At 26.0% G+C, this 24,163-nt stretch overlaps 1 protein-coding gene across 13 annotated transcripts in view; it reads right to left on the bottom strand.

Annotated features, from left to right (window-relative positions):
* Positions 1-24,163, bottom strand: part of LOC100167639 (sorbin and SH3 domain-containing protein 2) — a 59,862-nt gene that overhangs the window by 14,171 nt on the left and 21,528 nt on the right. For 5 of the 13 annotated variants that reach the window (XM_029490810.1, XM_029490812.1, XM_016805498.2 and 2 more), the window contains 14 exons: positions 19,206-19,252; positions 15,835-15,903; positions 13,459-15,510; positions 7,211-7,413; positions 7,052-7,142; positions 6,884-6,964; positions 4,939-5,052; positions 4,314-4,450; positions 2,665-2,737; positions 1,484-1,522; positions 831-960; positions 628-766; positions 496-560; positions 257-429 (listed from right to left, as the gene is read on the bottom strand). In XM_029490810.1, the coding sequence (XP_029346670.1) occupies positions 257-429; positions 496-560; positions 628-766; positions 831-960; positions 1,484-1,522; positions 2,665-2,737; positions 4,314-4,450; positions 4,939-5,052; positions 6,884-6,964; positions 7,052-7,142; positions 7,211-7,413; positions 13,459-15,510; positions 15,835-15,903; positions 19,206-19,252 (3,413 nt within the window). Of the gene's footprint in view, positions 1-256; positions 430-495; positions 561-627; positions 767-830; positions 961-1,483; positions 1,523-2,664; positions 2,738-4,313; positions 4,451-4,938; positions 5,053-6,883; positions 6,965-7,051; positions 7,143-7,210; positions 7,414-10,876; positions 11,244-12,721; positions 12,824-13,458; positions 15,511-15,834; positions 15,904-19,205; positions 19,253-24,163 lie in introns of those variants that run through there. The other 8 variants (XM_016805501.2, XM_016805500.2, XM_029490811.1 and 5 more) reach the window with 6 other exon arrangements.

The raw sequence follows: 24,163 nt of genomic DNA, 5'->3' as shown, positions 1-24,163 counted from the left end.
AATTAATGATAGGTCAAATCACTCTAATATCAAAATTAACAGCTCACTATTGAAACTAGTGAACGAAAATTTGCCATGTCGTATGTATGTAAGACGGAGACAACAAATCCATGGGTAGCATCCTCTTAAACGAAATGTTAACATGTTGATAGCTGTTGCGTAATTAGTTAATAGTATATTTATGTGCATATTGGTGTTCATAGAGTAACTTAAACTTATTTTGTATTATTATTTTATAACAACATAATAATCCAACCTTTTGGCCGTTCAGGAAAAGTTTTTCGTAAGCCCTGGAATGGTACTTCTCCACCACTTTGAATTACTTTATATGCAGTTTTTTGTTCAGTAGGTGAAAGACATTGCGATTGATTTTCTTGCCTTTTAAATATTAATGTAGAATCGCTATCATATCCAGATTCTTTTAAAGCTCTAAGAATATAACAATTAATTAAAATGCATTAAGTAATAAATAGTAAATCATATTTATTATCTCACTGAGCCAAATTTGATTTTTTTGACGATGACCGATTTTGAGGAGGAGGAATTTTATGTTCTGAATCCTGAAAATTAAGAGAAAATATTTACATGCGCACGTTAATGCAAAACGAATAAGGGGGTTTGACTTACCCCGTCAAAAGTATTCATAACTTCGTCCCACCACTGTTTTGTTTCCTTCTCGGCTATCGAAGAATGTCCTGGCTCATAGTTTTCAATTGGTCTTGGCTGGTTCTTGTATTTGTCTTGTCCACATTTTACAGGAGATACTCTTCAAACATATTTACATTAAATATATACAATCATAATCATAACCGACCAATGTTTATGCTTACGATCTTCTCATGGTAACATTTCTCGTGTATTCACCGTCTAAATTTTGAAACAGTCTGTTTTCACCAAAATCTGATTCATACCCTTTTTCCGGTTCTGATGAATATCCGTCACCTTTTCTGGCTTTCGGCCCTATAAAATTAAATCTACATTAATAATAACCAAAATCACAAACATGAATATTACAATACCTTCATTAACTATAATAAGTAGATAAAATGAATGTTACAAATAAATTGTTAAAATATATAACCTATATTATATTTGTTTAATAAATAATAAATACTATAATATATACAACATGGTTAATAATGCACGAAATTTTACAATTTTAAGCAACATCCATGGTTGTTTATTATTATGTCATGTTAGTAATTATATACCTGCACCAAATATTATACTAAAATTAGTTTAAGTATCTATTTTAAATCTAAGTAAGCCATAATAGTTAAACAAAAAGTAGTATTTCATCATTTCATTAAACGTTTTTAATATTTTTTAAGAAAATCGTAAATAAACATTAAACAGATTGTAATTCTGATGCAATTATAACTGATTTTAAAAACTGAGATACTTGTTAATGATAAGTCAAGCTAAGCATTTTTCAATATTGTTTTCTACTGAATATAAAACTGTAAATATATAGATTTATCACCTCGCGATAATGTTTTGTATCGTACTGTTACCCCTTCATCTGTAATATTGTCAACTTACAGTTATAATAATATTCAATAATTTAATTAAGTGTTTATTATTTTTAACTATAATAATAAGTAATAATTTAACTAACTTTAAAAATTAAATTCAAATAATATGTAAATTTTAGATTCTGAGCGGAGCGATGTTTTTTTTTGTTTTTTTTGTGTCTACAATGAACTTTAGAGGCAGAAGTGCAGAACTTCGGTATCTTGTGGAAAGTGAATCTAGTTGGTAGTTTGAGGGGTCAAAAGTAAATAATTACCATTTTTTCTTATTAATCTGAATAAATAAATAAACAAAAATTAAGAAAAAACAGGAATTTTTACGCAAAATTGTATTTGTTGGGTAAAAAAGCTTGAAAATGTAATACAAGGTTCTTTATAAGTTGTTTTAATAGCAGTTGATAAATATTAAAGGGGTCAATAGTGACTATTTTTTTTTATAATTATTTAAAGTTCAAATGTTGACAAAAGATTTTAACAAAATCTTGAAAATTATCAATTATTGTAATTAAAAATTATAAAATGTTCAATTTTTATGGCTAAGAATTTAAAATTTAAAACAGAGATTCTCATTAATAGTTTATAGTGTACCAAAAAATCTAAAAATATATAAACACAGTTATTTTTTACAGACATATTAAATTCAAATTTGTACGAAATTACATATTAAAATCAAGAATAACCTTTCTAGTTTTTTTGTAATTTAAAAATATTATCCGGGTAGGTAAATATGAAACTTTTAGAGTATATTATTATATTTTATACATACAATAACATTTTTAAATATAATTTTTTTGGTAAAAATGAATTTAACCTACTATTGTACTAATGCTTATAGTAAAATAAATTACTTTAATTACAATAATATCATTAAATATTATTAAGTAATACCATAGATAAGTATATAATATGTCTTATACCTAGACTGACATACCATCTTCGCTCAGAATCGTTTTTACTTTTTCATATTCCTACAATGATTTTATATCATTGAATTCAAATTTAACACCATCCATTACAGTGACCCACTTGTAACCTACTGTACAGCAGAGAGACTTCCACTTATCCACTTTTTTTCTGTATGTTTCATATAAATTAAAAATCTAAATTGATAGTTTCAATATTAAATACTTGCCATCGGATTGAAATTTATGTAAAGACTCATACATCTGTTTGTACCATTTTGGTTGATTTGGTTCTTTGATTTCCTAAAAACATGTAACAAATAATTAATAATCACTATTTAAGGGTTCGGGATAATGTAATTAAAAAATGTTTAACATGTAGCTAAATACGATAACTCGATTTGTTTCCCTTCTTATGCAATAAAATAGGTACCAAATATAAAATAGAAATTTGTTTCATTACTTAAATATTTAAAATTATTAATTTAATATTGCATATTTTAGTATATTTGTTGAATTTTACTTGCTTGATCATATTTTTTTATTCATCATGCTTTTAGTGCATATTTAAGGTTTTTTGTTTTATTTTACATAAAATATTTCTTATACTTATTTAGTTTCTACTTAATAACATATAGATATATGTATTTTTTAGTCAGATAAGGTAAAAGTTCATAAAGTTTAATTTTAAACATTATTTACTGTTTTAATTTTTTAATTTTTTATTAAATAAAATAAAGTTTGGATTAGTTAATTAAATTATTAATAAATTAAATAAAAATTAAATTAATGAATAATTAATTAATTTTTATTGATGTATATTTCAAATGAATTCTAAGCATATTTTTTTACTTGATAGCGCATAAGCGTATTTTTCGATTTTTTAGAGCATTAACATTAAGTGCTTACTAATAAGTAATAAGTAACATTTTTAAATTCAAATTATGCATCACAAAATAATAATTTGTATCGAATCAGATTAACGTTTCGGACAAATGGCCAATAGACTGCATGATGTCAGTGACAATAATAGTGACACAACTCAAAAATCGCTATTTTCGAAATTATTATGAACATTTATAGCAAAACTATACTCATATTAATTATATTATGTGCAAGAACGAAATTTTTATTGATTCTCAAAATGACCGCAGGATAGCAGGCTGTAGAGTTTTTCTCTTATCGCATAAATGCATAATCACTAATTAGTAGTTTATTATCATGTCACAAATCTAATTATATACTAACAGTCCAAGTGACAACGCCGTGAAGTTTCGGCTAAAGTTACACAAATAAAAATGTGCCAGTTTAATTGAAAATATTTAAAAAACATTATTTGCAAGAGTGACACAAATCAAATTAGGATATTATTGTTTTGACATTTTTTTTACAATAAAGTGTCATTTTTTATTAATTAATAATAAAATAATGGTTTTTGTATATGCAATTACTAATCATATATTATTATTATTGTAGACGTCATGATATAATATCAATATAATGTAAATATAAGTTTTAGGAAGAATGTCATAGCTCTAAAGAGGGATGAAAATTGAAAATCTATCATTTTTGGAGGTTATTCTAAATATTAGGTACCTACCTACCCACACAAACTTATTATTTTTAGTAGGTATGAAAAGTAAACACTAATGTAAATTTCCAAAAATAAATTTTAATTTTATAAATCCACTATTATAACGAGCATTGCAACTTGCAAGAAACAAAAATCCTTTAAGTAGCTGTACCTACTGGAAAATCTATTTTTTTGAACTGAGTCACTATTCTTGCATAAAATCTGAATCTTAGGCACTTTTAAGTTTTAAGTTTTATTATCTTAAATACTATATCTAGAAAACAATAATTAAATAATTGTACGCACCGATCTTAATACGATTGGAATTCCTTCTTTGGTTGTCGGGCCGATGCCTTCATACTTTTTTTGACTGATTTCGACCATTTTTTTTTGCTTTTTCTCATCCGATTGCAGACTGTCATATTCGCGCCTTGATGCATATTCTAAACATATATCAAAAAAATCAATTATGAAATCGAATAACAATATAGAACTTGTATTTTTACGAATTAAGCTTATGAACATTTATAAAGTTTTAAAATAAAAAAAAACATACATGTTGCGTATTTATAAGTAGGTATATACGTGCACTTTTGCACACTCACACTATAGACGGGTCTTATCTTAATAACATATCACGTGTTCATACAACTGATAAATGTTTTAAATTATCCAGAGTTACAATGTCATTCGAATCACGAATACGTGCGTGTTAAACATTAGCGTGGGCATACTTTAATATAATATTAAAAACGTCGAACTTTTAAGTTTCAGAAATGTTTATATGATAATAATATACTCATAATTTACCAGCATCCCCTCCCCCCTCATGCACGTATATTAATTAATATATTTAGCTACAAATAAAAATTATAAAAACATATTATGATAATTTATTCTGCTGTTTATTTTTTTTCATAATTGTACTTACTTATTTCTTGGGTTTCAACATTACGTTTGACAGTAGAACCTCTAGTTTTATTTTCTTTGTCCATACTATATTCTTCTGAGTTGAGGTATGCAGAGCCTTTTGGTAACTGTCCTTCTGTAAATAAAAATATCAATAATTATTATCATACATTTATTGGTCACTTAATATAAATATTATTCCTCGAGGTTCACGGCTAATGTAAAAAATTAAACTAATTATACGCATTCGCTCTTTACATCATTGAAATTATTTATAAATACTTCTGTGTTATAATTATTATATAATCAAATAGAAAAAATTTTCAATGACATACAAATATTGAACACTAACTATTTAATTACAATTGATGTATGCATAAGTGTGGTGAATTATAAAACGATCAAGTAGATATGTCATCTGTATAATGGTTAAATAGATACTAGTGAGTACCTGAGTTTAAATTCATAAAAATATCTTTACATAATGATTATCTAATGTTTGTAATATTATCTATTATGAAAATTTAAAATATCATAATTTATATAATAATTTAATTTAGAATAAAGAAGGTACACCGTTCACTGCAAGCTATCTAAATGTAATTGAAATAATGAAATGTATTATGTTTAATATCGAAAAATCAAAATAATATTATAACTCTCTATTAATGCATTACTTGATCGTTGATGATTTTAATTAGTTAAACCCGTAATATGTAATTTGTATTTTAAAATAAAATATTTTTTTAAATATTTCCCACTTTCCAATATAATTTTCATGCACAGAATTAAATTTCACAATCAATAACTGAAGCTTAATTTTACATGTAACTAATCTTCTAAATCAGTCTTAGATTGTGCTGCATTACATCGTAGGTGTTGATTGAATTATTGAATAAACAGAAATCAAGTATAAAATGAAAATGGTAAGTCAAGGTTGCTTATAACAAATTACATTTATTAAACTGTTTAGAAAAATTGTGCATCTTAGGCGAAATTTGGTGTCTTAGTGCTATTTCAAAAATGCAATTGAAATTTTTTATTTAAGTGATTATTTTTATTTGATAACAGTGAATGACGGATATATACTAAATAATCACATGCTGCAACGTGTACGCAAGTATCTATACTATACATTATACAATATGAATGCCACAGTAATATCATACAAAAAAATATTAAAACAAACAATATAATATGCATCATGCATGTAGGTATAATAGGTATATACTGGTATAGGCTCATATAGTAGAACAACTGACGTCTGACAGGTATTGTATATTTATGAATATACTACCACCGTACATCGATGATCAAAATTATAATTTAATATGATTTATTACCTACCTATTTATATGCCTACATAATTTTAGCTTTAACAATATTAACAAGTTGAACACAATTACGTTGCTAAAATATTCTATAAAATGCAAGGCCTACTAATTAGAGGAGATAGTAGGTACTTGAGGACTAAGCTCTCTTAAATATAAAATTCCCTCCAGATCCTCCAAAAAATTTAATTACCTATGTATAAATGTATAATTATATAAATAAAAGGTATATATATATTATGTAACAAAGCTAATGGAAAATAGATCTAGGGTTCAGCTCCTCCAAATAAATTTATCTAGCTCCAATTTTAGACCTACATGCATAGGCGTAACTAGGGGGCTTGGGTGGGCTTTAGTCCCCTCAGAATTTCTTAAGCCCCAGGCTCCTGTACATTTTATTAAAAATATACTTATTACAAAATGCTAGGGCTGAAGCCACCCTAACTTTAAGGTCTAGTTACGCCTGTGCCTACATGACACTTCTATCTATATACCTAGGAGATTTGTAGCTTTGCATTTCTATATGTAAGATATTTTAAAAAAACAAGTGACAAACACTTGTTGGTGTTATCGTCATAATAACTCCTAAGTATTATTATTAAAATATTGATTTTATATAGATTTTGTATGTTATACCTCTTGCTTTCTGAAGGAGTGTAACGGTAGGGCTTTGAACTCTCGGAAGTCTTCTGTCCGTGCTATGAACATTTTCATCGCCTTCCACCAAAATAGTGATAAAGTTAAGTGCCAAGTGCAAGACAATAATTTTCAAAATAAATAATTAAAATATTTTGTGCTTCTTACCTTGCGTTTTCAATGGTAATGATGGAGGAGGGGGAGGAGGTGGTAGTGGAGAGCTCAATACAGGTAAGTCAACTGGTGGTTTTGAAGGTACCTGTAAAATGTTGATGTTCTTAAATTCTTATCTTTATTGATTAATTAATCAAATATTAAAATTAATACTTTTTTAGTATCCGCATCGGTTAACTTTCGTGATAACGTTGGTGATTCGAACCTGACTGGCTTGTAAGACTTTCTCTCAGGTGTTGGACTGGAGTTGGGTGTCCATACTGGAGGTAGTTCGGTCCGTGGTTGTTTTTTTTCTAATTTTCTTGAGATATTCTCTAAGTCCAATGATTTATGCTTTAGCTCTGGTGACCAGACACCTGAACAAATACAATCATTACTATCATCATTATTATCAATACGATGAGGTCTTAGGGCCAACACCAACAATGAAATTAATTCTAACAAGTCACACACAATACACATGCTTTAGTTTTATAATGTAACTGTTCAACTTATATCGACTTATTAATTGTTCAAAAAGATAAATCGTGTACGCACATTTACCATTTAAGGCATTAAACATAATACTAAATTGTTTAACTAAAGTTGCACTCGATAGGCGCTAACATTAAAACATATGGTTTTTTCGTACTCGCCGAACTTGAATGATTGGGTCACAGCCCGCAGGTGTGTTTTAATTTTTATTTGTATTCTATAATAATGTTGTTTTTTTAAATATTTGTATATTGACGAATTTTAAATAGTTGGTACATTATGAATAGTAATGTAAATGATTTAAATTATAATTCATTATTAGCTGTACACTATTGTATAATCGTATGTAAGAATATAATTAAGTCTGATTAAGGGTAATTTTCTGGATAAAAAACGGTTTTTATTCAAAGTAAATAAGATAAAAATAACAATGTATAACTTAACTAGTTATTTAATTAACCGAATATTATCTAATACATAGAGTTTTAATTTTTTTTTAATAAATGCATACAATTTACTAAACCATTATAATAATGTACTTTTTGCATTATAGTTATTACATTAACAAAAATACTATTTAAATAATATCTAATACATTCAATTTCAGTTTTTTAAATATAAATTCAATATACTCAACTGCTAGGTACCTAACTATAAAGTAAGTGTATTTTACTTTTTGTTGTACGCATTAGTTACTAAGTCATTGGAATATTATCAATGCTTGAATAGTGAAAAAAACAAAAGGGGGGTGCAAAAGTTCAAAGTGTAAAGAATATGAGAGTAACTGAATATTTAAATATTTTATTGATTAATGATTTGGATATAATTAGAAGGGGTACGCATAAATATTTTCTAAATATAAGAGGGACTCCTCCCCACGTCACCCCTAAATTCAAGCACTGAATATTATCTAATATACTTGATATTAGATATTTATACTTTATATATACTTTACATTTTTTTTTAAATATAAATACACCTTGAACAAAATTCACAATAATGCTTTTACATTAGATACCTATATTATATTATATGTAGTATAAATGGAATAATATTTACAAAAATATTTTCGAGAAAAGAAGACATTGCTTTATAACACTTTCAGTATACTATTTATAATAAAATTAAAATAATTTTCATAACTTAATTAGTAGGTAGATCAACATAATATTACGAGCTAGTAATACATAACTACAAAAACAACATAACTAATTCAATAATGTGAATAATTATTATGTTTTCGTTTAGAAAATCATAAATAGTGTAGTGTAACAATTGATAGTAACGATAGGTATAGCACATATAATAATAATAAGTATGGGTAGCCTGATAACATACTTATTTTTTTTTAATATAAAAACACCCACGCCTCGCATAGGTGCACGTTGCACATATAATACTGTAATCTAGAGCCAAAAAGCGCACGAGGCGAAAAAAATGATTCACTTTCAGACGAATGGACAGATTAAAGACTGAAAAAAGAAACACATATTGGCAAATGGTCAAACTCATCTGTGCCAGATGGTGAAGTATATTATATTAAAAACAAATATATATACTTATAAGACGAGCCTATATAATAATGAAATAATATTAATTATTATCATATGAGATATTTTTTATGTGTTTACTTTGTAATGGAGTCAAAAGTGATTTGGTAATGTCGTTTGGCCATCGAAAAAAAATCAATTTATATATATAAACGGAAGTTGAAGTAACAAAATGTATTATTGATAGTTTGATTTCCTGGCATTGATTTTGGATTTTGGCAATCACACATGAACATTTTTTTATGGTTTAATACATATTTTATGTAATTTATTCTTGCAAAATTTGTCTTAAGAAAACTGAGGTAATAACTTATATGACAACAATATCTAAAATATCGCAAATATGTATTATAGATTGAATCGTAAAAATTAAATTTTTAATTACATATAAAAATAGCTATTACAGAAATATAATATGTTTTAATTAACGAAAAACAATGATGTTTAAATTATATTTGTATAAAGTAGAAGTTATATCAAATGATTTTGACATTTTGTAACGAATAACTAAATATAATAATAATTACCAGTAAGTAAACATATACAGTAATTTTAATTGCTAATATTAATCAATCCTCAGTCCCATTGTAAAATATTAATACATTTTGAAATTATATTATGATTAATATAGTTACCTATAAATAAAATTGACATATAAAATGCAATTTATTAATTAAAACGATGATTTTTATTTTCTAAATTCCATTAAAGTTGGGTTCTATCCCGTTGAAAATTAGCATAACTCAACGTCTCAACATTATGTTTTTTTCTTCTTAAATAGAATATCTTAGAAAAAATTCTTGTTAAAAATAAATGTAGACAAGAATTTTAATGCAATTTGTATACAAAAAATAAAATGTGTTGTTTGATTTATTTTAAGAAATTATATAAATTTATAAATTATAAGTGTATTTATAATGTATGAATACCATCATAATCGATTTGTTATAATAATATATTATGATATTAATTACAAATGCGTTTATTTTTATAAATAAGTTAAATGGCAAATGGTCTGGGCAAATTGACTTACACTATATTATAAAAATGTTGATATTTTATTGTGCCTACCTATTTTATATAGGTACTACGTAATCTATGTTCTAAAAAATTGAAAAATTAAAATATATTTAGAATGAATACTTATGATAACTTATATACCATGATAATACGTAACTCAGACAAGTATAAATAATTTAAAGCTCTATAAAAGTCCGATTTTTCCATATATAGGTACTATGAATTTTTATGGGAAAATACACTACTAAGTATAAGTTTAGGACATTAGTAATACATATTTACTGAATATCAATTGCGGTGGATTATATTAAAAAATCCAATTAAATAACTAAATCAATATCGACTATATTATAAATTATAATATTTCAATTCAGTACCTAGTCCTACTATATTATTTGTCTATATCAAACAAAATAGTCAGTAAAAAAATATAAATACAATTATTTTAACAATACCTATTCGTTAAAATTATTATTAGAAACAATATTTATTCACAACATTTATTAAGAACAGGAACAAAATGTATCTGTTTGTTATTGTAGTTTTTATGAATTTGCGTTATAATATGTAATAACACAATTCAGTACGCCTATTTTAAAGTATAATTCACTCAAAGTACGAATAGAACATAATATAATAAACCTATTTCTATACTAGCTATTATAATCACAGTATTATAGATAAGCATTTAAAGCTTTAATTCCAATGACATTTTTGAGATTGATTACTGATTAATTTCTTTTCAGAAATAAATTGAATCAATTAAATAGCGTACCTGCTTTTTTAACGTCAGCTCTGAACTGTGGACTAATTTTGCTTTTATCTCGCATCATATATAATAATTAATTCATATACACTAACAAAAAATAATTTTTAAACACTTAATATTGGAGTGCAAAAAACACCGGAAACGAAACTTAACGGTTTGCGACGAACATTTTTGCCACGCGCTCGATCCGGCGTCGGTTTGAATAGTGTGCGCGTTAATGTTTTTTTTTAAATACCGCGGGAAATCTCCTGTTCGAGTTTTGTCGGGTGGGAGTAAAAATGAACATAAAAATATACTGTATAAATAAAAATAATGAAAAAAAAAATATTGGCTAATGATCTTTGAAACTCGACGGTGGCCGACTTTCGGGCGGCACCTGTTTTATTATTAGATTTACCGGAGGCTTAATGTAAAATTTTGTTTTTCGTTTATTTACATAATATTTATATAACGCAAAATACAATTATTTTTGGAAATAATAGTAAGTATAGTTGAATTTTATTGAAAACAATATTTTAAAAATCGGCGTCAAATTGGTAATAAAGTATAGTACCTATAATAGTACTCTAGTAGACTATATTATACAACTTAAACAACCAATATATAAAATTATTCATCATATTGAGTTATCTATATGTTTAATATTTGTACCTACTCACTACAATATTTGTTTTGTTATAATTAATTATTATTCAGTTAGAAAACAGATACCTTCTTATTTAAAACTTAAGTATAATATAATATTAATAAAAATTAAGGCAAAATCAATACAATTTACGAAAGTTTTTTAAACATGTGTTTAATTTGTTATAGTTAGGTACATATACTTATTACTTATTAAAAACTATATTATTAAAGTGATAAAATGTAATAATTAATTTACAAATTAAAAATAGATTCTTAACCAAAATATATAGTCAGTATCATCGTAGTAATAAAATATTAAATAAATAAGTACCTATTTAAAAATTATTTCAGTATTAGTATTCCATATTTGCTATTATACATTTATACTTATAGTTGGTCATTATAATCAAATATAGCTATATATTATAGGTTAGTTTCACCCATACAATTTTAGTATAAGTACTCTGTATCATTGTACAAGTCATACATTACAATAAATCATGATATGATGTTCAATTTAATTTATAATTTAATTTTAATAATTTTTAGTTAATGAGTTTGTAAATAATAATTTAAATTGTATTGTTTATATTTTATTTACAAAAACTTTACTGATCAGAATATTTTGTTTACTGGATGATTTTACAACTGTATTTTATTATAATATACCTACCTACCCATAATATTTTTTTCAAGATATTTAAAATGTTATCGAAATAACGATAATATTATTATTATATTTCAGTTTCTTGTCATAATTGTTAGTAGATACTATACAGGTTATAGGTACTTTCCATAACATTTTTTTAACATATAGTACCACAAATTATTTTACAATATAGTCTATAAAATAATATAATCTATTTTACATTAGGTAATAGGTACATATACTATATTTCTATAGTATGATAATAGTATTATCTATAGTATTATCATGTATGATACTAAATATCATACATGATAATATATTAATATATAATATGGTTTGTTTTAATAGATTAGTAATAGTTTTGCGAAATCAAATTTATGAACATTGGTATATTTAAAAAATAAATTAAAAATATATTTATTACTATGGGTCAATTTATCAATTTTGTTCATTATTGAGAATTAACAATACCTAACGTTTATTTGGACCAATCACAAAACGCTACGAACTCATGCGCACAGACTTAATGCAAAACATTGTGCATGCATGTAGCAATTATACGTTTATCAACCAACCTATATTTTTCCTAGTCAAAAATCCGCCAAAAACTTGATCGATTTCGTCAAGAAGTGAGCAATCAGATATCCTTCGTTTAGATATTTTGTTATTTGTCCTGACTAAATTTTAAAAATCAAATATTAAACAAAATAATATATATTGTTGTTAGATTACTTTGATGTGATAGAGGTATACAATATAATAATATAATAATCATATTTATTGTACTTAAAAGTTTAAACACTATATTGCCCATGTTTAAAAATTTATTTTGCTATTCCACCGTATGCAGAAAAATCGTGTAAGGTTTCGTCTCACCTCTCTCTACTCTGTTTTAATTATAGAATCAGAATTTGGTCTGTCCAGTCGTCCGACGTGTCGTATACCATTTATAAAAATAGTGCCACAAAGTTTGTAAGTGTGTGTGTGTGTGGTGTGTGTGTGTGTGTGTGTGTTTGTGTGTGTTTGTGTGTGTGCGCGCGTGAAAGAAGTAGGTACGCATGTATACACGTCTTGAACAAATTATATCGGCATCAACTGTTCACAAAACTGACAACTATATGTCTATATGTCTATGGAAACAAAAATCACTGTAAGATGTTCAGAACGATGGACATTTGCAGCTTATTTTAGAAATTTCTTCTGCTGATTCTTATCGAAGCAACGTAATTAGACTTGGCCACACTGCAAAAACCGTGTTAGTAAAACAAAATAAAACAAAAACGTACACACACTCTCAATCCACTTGACTCACCATTCATGTGCACTTCTTCGATGCAAACTTCTTCTTCCGGCACAATGTCCACCAAGTGCTTTGGATAATATTCATCCTTCACTTCTATATGCACATCTGCCTCGACGCCCAACTTATCCAACCTCTCTCGGGCTTTGGTTACAAACTCTGCATCGATATCATTTAATGATTGTAGGGTACCTGATGACAACGGTCTACTGGCCTTTGTTATTCTAATTACTTTATTTTGAAGTCTGTTTTCTCTTTCTTTCACTTTTTCCATGTACTCTGCGTACATGAGTTCCCTCGTGTGGTTGTCGGGAAACGACAGCGTGTCCATAAATGTAGGCATTGATGACGGTCGATCGATGACTGATCGATTAAGTTGTTGCTCTTTTTGGATTACATCCAATAATCTAGATCGTGTTTCTCGATACTTGCGCAAAGACACTAGACATTCAGCATCAGATAATGGTTCGTCACTAGTACCGCACATTCGACACGCTTCGTCGAAAACTTCGGAACTATACGACTTTGAAGGTGACTGTGATTGGGATTTGTTATAACTTAAAATATCTACTGTGGGTGTCATATCTTGACGTGGTGATACATTTGGACTTATTGTTCTATTGAGAAATTTTTTGTGCAGATCAATAATTTCAGATGTTTTAGAAGTAGTGGACGGAGCGTGACACGATCTCGACTGACTAGGGGATAGACATAAAGACTTTGATGACTCGCCGTCAGAGAGAGTGAAACTTACCCAATCGGTATCCACGTCAGCATCAGAACCTATTGAAACACATCTAGAAGTTGTTTGCGAAGATTGTATTTCTTCGTAATCATCGGTATCATCCTGAAGTAATCTGGCTATTTGTTTTAATTTATCGTTAATGGAAACTTTGTTTTGTCTACTTGATTTTTGTTTGTGGTCGTATGTCTTACATTGTTTTATAGTACTATCGTCCGAAGATTCTACATCGTGTTCCGTGTTCTCTTGATGGTTATTAAAAACATTCTTCGAAAATTCATTATTTTTGTTCATGATCGATTCACGTGAAAGTTCGGCTGAAGCAGAGGAATTCATAAGTTGAGTTTTTGTATTTACAATATCCAAGTGGTTCATTTTTTTATCTTTACAATGAATTTCAACAGGATATTTTTGAAAGTATAAATCTTCATATGATTCTATATCGAGTAAAGTATTTGTTATGAATTGATTTTTTTTACCATTACCATTTACAATTATACTATTATTTATTATTTTTTCATGTTGAATTGGGCTTTTGTTAACATTTATATATTCCGTAGTGAAATGGTCCTTATCATTTCCACTAATTAAATTATTTTTGTTTGAAACAATCCGTGCTTCCCGGTCAATACATTCATTATTGTCTATATTATATACATCTAATAACCGTTTTAAAGGTTCAAGTGTTTCCAAATCACTCACACATTCGTTTTCAGTAGTAACGATATCTGCAAATCTGAGAATCTCCGATTCTCTGACTAAAGACGGAGACTCTAGTCTTTCGAGCTGACATTCTGAAGTGATAATTTCACTTGTATTAACCTCTGAAATGATTTCTAATTCATGATGTTTTTCTTCCTCAACATTTGAACCACAATCTTCAGGTAATTTTTTGAAATTATTCTTGTTTCTAATTTTTTCGGAACATTCCCAAGTTTCTTTTTTTGGATCTTCATCGCTTGCACTTGTTTCTTCTTTAATAACATCTAAGTAGCAAAAGTCTGGAATAATTTGACAATATTCTGGTACCGAAGGTGTAATTTTTTCAACTCTGACTACTACTTGAATTGGTAATCCAGCTTGTTGACGTGTTTTTAAATCAGCTATTAAGATCGCTTCATTTTGTTTGATCCATTCTAATTCATCAACTCGTGAATCTGAATTGTCTGGTATTATTTTTATTTTTGGACATTCCGTTATTTGCGTCAGCTCTGGAGTGGGTTCAATTATTTTATCTGGTACAGTTCTCGGATTTTGACCATTTAATTTTTCAGGCGAGTCTGCGCGTTTCTTTTTCCTCCTACGCTTTCGTACTCTTTTACCTATAGGCAATTATATATATTTTGGGCTATCTTTTTTGATATTTGTATAAGAGCGCTATAAGATTAATTTTATATTTAGTACTTATAAGTTATTTATTATTTACTATATAAATGTGTTTAAAATAAAATCGAAATAAAATTATGTTAATCGTTTCGTTTTAAAAATATTTACCTACCAAATATAGGTGTTTGAATAAAATTAAAAATTTACTTCCACTATTGAAACTACTCGCATTCAATTCTTATATGTATGGTGTTAGTATATAATTATAATATTATATAAATAAATTAAACAACATATTTTAACATTTGTTTTTTACTCACTTTTTTTATTCGGTGTTTCTGCTTCGGTTGAATTTGGTCTTACACTTATATCTGCACTTGCTTTAGCTTCTGCAATTATAATAATCCGGGATATATTTTATAAAAACATTAGTATATTATCAAATCAACACAACAAAATTAAAAAAACTATTCGTAATATATCTAACATACAATATAGGACTTTATTTAGCGGTTAGTGGGCTATGTTTGTTCAATGGTGTTCAGCATCATCGACTGACTGTGGTAGATCCGCTGCGTGAGCACAGATTGGATAGGGCACACCCGCCGAATAGAGGAAGTAACATATAGCATCAAAAACCGGAGATGGGTAAACACACACAAACTCATTATTTACTCACACACGTACAATAGTCATTAATTTATGTACGCGTGTTTTTGTTGGTAACACATGCGCACAATGAAAAGGATGACAGACGAATAGACACAGGTCAACGGAACTGTGCATATGGGGTGGTTAATATATGTATAGTGTATACCTAATATATATGTATTATATAGGATCAAATATCCTATTATTACAGCTGTGTATTATTAATACAATGTAGTGTTGATAAAGTTGAACAGTTAAACTATTACATATTCTAATAAATTGTTTTATAAGCAACAGAAATAATTATTACAATTGTGTACAAAATCTATAATAATACGATCGTTGATCATAAATTCTTATTTTTTTATTTGTATAAAAATCCAATAATAAAGACATTTGGGTACTAAGTTAAATAAGGATAATTTAAATTTTATTATAATACCATTGACATTTTAAATCATTCTTAGTGACACCTAGTACCGTTTTATGATTAAATTACTAATTTTAGCATCCTATATATTTCTATTAATTATTATTATTTTATTGTTAATTTTATAAAATATATCATTAATTTATTAACTTATGTTTCTTAAAAAAATCTTTAAGTGACAAGTTTTATATTAGGTAAATAAATAATAAACAACAAATAGCTTTGTTATTTTAAGTTCAATAATGCAATATATAGTTAGATTTTAAATAATAAAAACGAATTACACAGTTGCTTACCTATTTTATATTTAGAACTTGCATATTATTTACTATTGAGACTAATCGTCCAATTATGGACAGGATGGGTGTAGTTCCTGTGGGTGGAGTGACGTGCAAGGCCTATTTTTGTATAGTCAAGCTCACTAATAAACAATATTACGAATTCTTTAATTAAAAGTATAAATTAAATTTGAATTTGATTTGATGAAGGTTCTGTAATAAACTAATGTCTAATCAGTAATCAATGACTTTTCATAATTTACAAGAATTAAACGTATGAACTAAAATTGTCTATGCTTGTATTCTCCGTATATATTCTACTAATATATATTTGTATACAACAGTAGTCTTGTTTCCAATAAATAAATGAATAATAATAATATACTACTGCATATATTATATTTTTTTATTAAGAATACGAATACCGTACAGGAGGTAAAACAAATATTATCAAAAAGTGAATTTTATTTTTTGCCAAATCCTTAAGCTATATATTTTCTTATTGACATTTCTTTTCAAATTAAATTTCACTTCGTAATTTTTAAATTTAACATAATATTAAACAAATACTTTAAGTAATTTAATAAATATGATATTATACAGAGTATTGTAGTTTACTTATCCTAAATTGTACGAAAACTATTTAAATATGTAAATTAAAATAAGAACTCCTATAGGTAGATTATACCTATATTTTGTATTTTACTCAATATTTTATGAAAACTTCTTATATGTAATATTATAAAATTTAATGTATAGATTTACTAGACAAAAATATTAAATTTAAAAAAATAATATTTTTGTAAATAGTCATATCACATAATATGTGAAGAGCCTCACAATAAATATATTCGAAAATAAATTATTTAAACAACATAAACAACAAAAAAATATGCAGCTATTATTATACTAATATTAGTTGACGTTAAATATAGAAACACCAATAATTGTGCTGTGAATATTTATTTTTATCAGTAAGTAAAAAGTATCTAATAGGCACCTATCTAATAAATAAAATAAATTTGAAAAGATTCTGAGGTAAACTGTAAATGTATAAAATATTTTTTTTCTTTGGTTACATTTCAAATATGTTTCTTACCTATTTTTGTTCTTAACTTATTGGGCCTATGGTATTTGTCTTTTAACCTCGACTTTGTACTTTCGTACTCCGGCATTGTGTTATTTATATTGACAGGGCACAGAAAATAAAAATGATCAATACACCAATATCTAAATGCGAATCGCATGTTCACGTATATTATCAAAGAATACAAAATACTAAAGTAAACTGTTCACTTTCATCGGTAAAGATAATCTGAAGGCGCATGTTGGTGCTTGAGAAACAGTACTCCGGTGGGGTGTTACGGTCGACTGGACCGTCGATAACATACTAAAAGACTTGTCGAAAAATCGGCCACATTGATATTAGGCAAGGCTGATTTTTTTCTCAAGTACCGAATACTTTAAAGACACGTTTATGGCCTACATTTATTTACATATATGGGCCAGTAAACAAAACAAATATATAATATTATATGATTTATTTTATCTATTCTATATATTAAATGAAAAACGATGCAGAAGTATAAAATATAGTTATACGTAATATAATGTATAATTTAATATAAATAAAATAATAATAATTAAGTTGAATAATAATAAAATGTTATAATAATTACAGTAAATCACTTCTATAACACTTATTGAATTGTATAATTTTCTGAAGTTTTTCAGATCAAGAAAGTGATGAATATTATTATTTCAAAATTAATATAACTACTTATTTCCGAAAGTTTTTACTGTGACAATATTTTAAATCACATTTATGATTTTAGTAGGTACTTAATTGCTTGTGTACACTATGGTAACTTCAATACATTCAAATATTAAATATTATTATAAATGTAATGTATATAATATATTATAATATAGCACACATATATTTAATATTTTAAATTGCACTATTTAATAGTGAATAAAAATGTATAAATTGCACTCAATTAAAATGATAATTAATGATAATGTAAAAAAAAAAATGTAAATATATTTTTTTTCTTGAAGTCAAGTTACGTCATAATTTCCAGTTGTTTATTTTAAATTTAAATTTATTTATAGTAGAAACAAAATGTGATGGAGTAGGTAAAGTTTTCTATTTTTAAAAGTTTGTTAAAAAAATATTTGAACTAGATAGAATGAGACCACGTATAATTAAGTGAAAGGGTATACTGCTTTTTTAGTTTCAGAGAAAAATCAATTAGTAAGGTATTAGTTTAGCGTGTTAAATTACAAATGATAATAACTTATAAGTAATAACATGGAAAAAAAATCTTACCAGCTTCATGTTTTTGGTCGTTCTTTTCGATATTGGACTTCGATTGCCTAAAAGTAATAGAAATTATCATTACATTTTTGTCATTAAATTAAAAATGTATACTATCATCAGCTACCTAAAAAAATGAAATGAAAATTATTTTCAACTATAAATAGAATAATAATAATAATAATAATAATAATTTTTATTTACGGAAAAAAATTTCCAATTACAAGAATATTGTGTAATGACAGTTTGTGGTAAGTGCACATATTATAAGGTTAAAAAAATGTAATGTGAATATAAATAAAAAAAACAGAACAAAAAAAAAAAAAATGATATACAGGATGTAACAGATAGAACTGACTTTTAGAATAACTTTTGTTCTAATCAATATTTTAAAACTTTTTTTTTATATAGATAATTTATAGCCACATGCGCTACACGTGTAATAAAAAAAAAATTATTTTTATTTTTTAATACCAAAAATAAAAAAATTTAAATTTGATTTAAATTTTTTTGAATAAATTCAAAATAGTCAATTTGTGAATCTGATTATAAGAATGATTTGGATGGTAAAAATATATATCTAAAGCAAATGGTTTATTTTTTAGAATTTTTTAAAATATCAATATTTTTTTGATTAAATTAATCTGGAATGTAATAACTTTGCTAACATGACCATGTTTATATTTCTTAAGCTATTTACTAATCAGATAATTTTAACAATTTTTGTCATACCTTTAAATAGCATACATTTTTTTTTTTTTTGGTCAAGTCTTTCTGTTACACCTTGTATATTATGTAAGTAAGTAGGTATATGCAACGCTACTATTTTCTATATTTTAAAATATTTTATATCCTATATTCAATAGACTCTAATAGTCTAATACTATATATTTATAATATATATATATATATATTATTATATATATATATTATTATATTACACTAAAATATAATTTGTGAATTATTTAATTCAATGTCGAATACATTTGTTAGTTTTTTAAATGTGTCATGGGCTTTTTTTTTAATTTTAACACGCGTAGGTATGTATATTATTTTAATACGATAAAGAATGATGATATTTTATATATGAAAAAAAGCCTATAGAGAATTGCGATGTGTACAAAAAAGTAATCACTGCACCGTATATCCTCATTTCAAATCGGATTTTAACAAAGTGGCAGGTGCATGCTATAATGCCGTGTGTATGTATTTAATATTTATATAGGTAATATTATAAATTATAATAGAAAATGATCAATTGATTAAAATATTTTTCTTATTATATTCTTATTGTGTGTATTACGTTGTTTATACATTTAGACAATATTTTAATAATCGTATTTTCAATAATAAGAAATATTCTTCACTTTAATAAAATATAATTAGCCGCTGACCTAGTTTCAAGTTTAATGATAAATAATAATGATATGACTGTCACTGACATGGCATGGGTAAAAATAATTTTAGACTTTGCAGACTGCAAAATTAAATAAAATACCTTATTTAGACATGTATAAAAACAAAAAAATGTATAAACGTATACTATTTTTTTGTCCTTTATATTTCGATTTAGTTTCCCGTTTTCTTACTGCATGATAACAAATTTTAGTTATTTATCATTTATATAATATCAAAATTTCATAACAAAATATTTTTATGATAATAATAATAGTAAAATACACATTCAAATGTATAATACATAATAACCATTGGTGTAAATAAGAAGGGTAGCTGTTAAGGACTTATTTGCCCTTCCCAAATATCTACCAAGTCCCCCCTCCAAATCAAGTATGTACCTACTTTATAGTTTATTATTTATTATATTATAGCCTACAGTTTAGAATATAAAGCCAATAGGTAATAATTATTAAAATATAAAATGTTGTTTATGTGTTATACTTTATGTAAGTGATAACTGATAGATAATGATATAGGTAAATGAGAGTTGTGAGCTACGATACATGAAGTTAATTGAGAATTGTTGTCTTCCAAAAAAAATGTAGTCTTACACTTAAATAAATACCTATACAATATATAACTTGATGTATAATAGTTAATAATTATTGTTTATATTTTTATGAATATGGGTACCTATGTGGGTCCCCCACTCTGTGATTATGCCCACCGCATAACTTCCACGTGTCTTGTCAACATTATAGGTAAATCCCACCCCCCAAAAAAAAAATTGGAAACTTATGCCTTTGACTATAATAGTATAATTACTAATTTTTATATATTTATTCTCGTATACAAATTACATCTATAGTTGTTTAATTTGTATATACTAATTTGTATTCCATCCATACTAAATATCTGTACTAAGAGTATGGCCAGTATAGGTAATTCATATCACTTATTTAATAAAATATAACTTTATCTTGATTTATATATATATTTTATGTAATGACGTGTTTAATAGTAAGTAAACATGGAGCACACCCTACAAATCAGCGGCATGTCTAATCAATAATGTTCACTACTGGGGTGACCGATCCGACAAACATTTGGTATTAAAAAAAAAATAGTATAGGTACAAAAAATAAAAATATAAGTAGACTAAGGTACTTTTACTATGCTTCTGCAGTGTCATATATATACAGACATACAGTAACATCAAAGCCAAAGGAAGAACCTTAAGGTATATATATTATATATAATATACAAATTTGTTCACCATTACATTATGATCAATGAATGTTTATTTTATTTCATTATACATATTGTATTTACTTTGTTTATTAGTTACACAGGGTGATTCACCACTCATGAAAATCCCCCATTTTTATTTTCATTATGCAGTTACTCAAAATCTTATTTTTGGACATTTTTAAATATACCTACAAAGACGATATTTTTTATAACCTACCTACTTAAAGAGTACCAGTTAGAGATAAAAACTTCTGTTTTTCAAATTGGGAACCCATATTTTCTACTGTAAGTTTTACTGTAAATTATTTTTCTGAAAATCCGTAAGGGTAGTTTTTTAGTTATGTAACTTTATGTAGGTACTAGGTACTAAGAATAATATAAAACTATTGTCCGTACTAGGGCTATTGTCCTAAGGACATATTATTATGTTCATGATAATGGATTTGGGAGATATAGGAGCTATTTAGATTGGTGGGTTGAACATTTTAGTGATTAATATTAATATATCAACATTAATAATTTGTAAAAATTATCCAAGTATAATAAATACCAGATTCATTATTACATATATTTTATATTTTTGTAAAACCGTTTTTAAGGATTAAGGACTTTAATCATAATATGTAGTATAAACATATTTATAACTGAAAACTAATCGTTTGATTTTTGAAACAGGTAAATCAAAATGTTTAGCAAAATTATCCGCTAAATAGTTTACAGTAAATAAAGGGGGTGTTCATTAAAAAAGCAATAATTTGAAAAAATGGTACAGACGTATGGTACAAAGATAATACATTACGTCATTATATGAGTATAGGTATAAGTACGCATGAATTATTTTAAAATATCCACTTTAAATACCAAGTCAAATATATTATATTAATGTAATTATAAGCAAATATAAAATGTAATATTTATAGGCATATAAATGTGAAATTCACACGTATTCAACATTATTATATTATTATTATGTACCTAAAAATTACAATGTACCTCTGTATTACAAAGTTAGAGCAATAGAACCTATTAAACCTAATAATTATTTGAATTGACTTTGAACTCAGTATATTATTTAAAAAATGTTTAAAAAATCACGAAAGCCTAAAATGAGTATTTTATTTATGTTTTACATACCATTTGATAAATATTCAAAGCCAACAATGGATTAACGCTCGACTATAATATCATTGATCAATAAAGAGTAGACAATGTTTATACGTATAGTGTACACCATGGTGAAATTATAAAAGGTATAATAGGTATATAATCGAAGTAAAATTAAATATCTTTTTACATATTAATTTTTACCTATATGTAAATTTCAGTGGATTTTAAAATTGAGTGTCATGTATAGGGTCAAAAAGGCGTGCCTTACTGAAGCACCGATATTTATCATGGTTATAGTGATTTTATTGTAATATAGACTAACAGGATGGGTGTGGGGTTAACCGTCCAGAACATAAAATACTTGGTCGACACCCAAAAGGATTTTTTTTTTGAATTTAAACCTGTTGAAAGTATTACTGTTGCAAAATAATTCTACTACTGACATAATAAAAGATTAGAATAAAATGAACGTCATGTATGATTTTTACTTGAACTGTTTGAAGTCTATAGACTTATATAAGTCTATAAATAATGGTTATGTATTTTCATACATTTTTCTAATATTGGACATTCACATTGCTGTGGATATATATATAAACTTTAAAAATACAATACTTTTAAATAATAATAATAATTAAAAAGAATTTGAAAATATTATATTCATTGATACGTATTTTCCCCCGTTAAGAACCACTGTTATAGTATAAGTTTGTCTAAGATTCTTTAGTTACTTGAATTTCTTACATCATCTAAAAACAATTTTGCCTTTTCCACATAAGTGTCCATTTATATTTTCTATCTAAGTTTCAATAAATGATTATTTTAACAGCTTTTCTAACTGATTTTTCCACCATTCAGTCACATTGTTTATACCGTGAGCAAGTTGAAAATATATGTAACACTTTTTTCCTATGACTGGGACTTTTTTTTTACTAAATATTGTTTTAAGGACTTTATTTCACAGACCATCATCGATAGAAACTGATATTTAACTGTTATTATCGTTTTCAAAGCCATACTGATGAAAGTCTTTGAACACAACATTAAATTTTATCCAAACACATCCTTGACTTCTGACTCTCGTCACTAAAAATAAATATTAACAAGTTCAAAATTGTTTCAGTAAGCGGTAAGTTATAGCAAGTTACTAAGAAAGAAAAAATTGATATTTATGAAAGAAACGGATTGGTGAAAACTCCAGTGATAATTTTAAA

Source organism: Acyrthosiphon pisum, chromosome A2, assembly GCF_005508785.2.
Source record: "Acyrthosiphon pisum isolate AL4f chromosome A2, pea_aphid_22Mar2018_4r6ur, whole genome shotgun sequence".
NCBI lineage: Eukaryota > Metazoa > Arthropoda > Insecta > Hemiptera > Aphididae > Acyrthosiphon > Acyrthosiphon pisum.
Note: the sequence above shows the minus strand (reverse complement) of the source record. Positions and strands in the feature narration are given on the sequence as shown.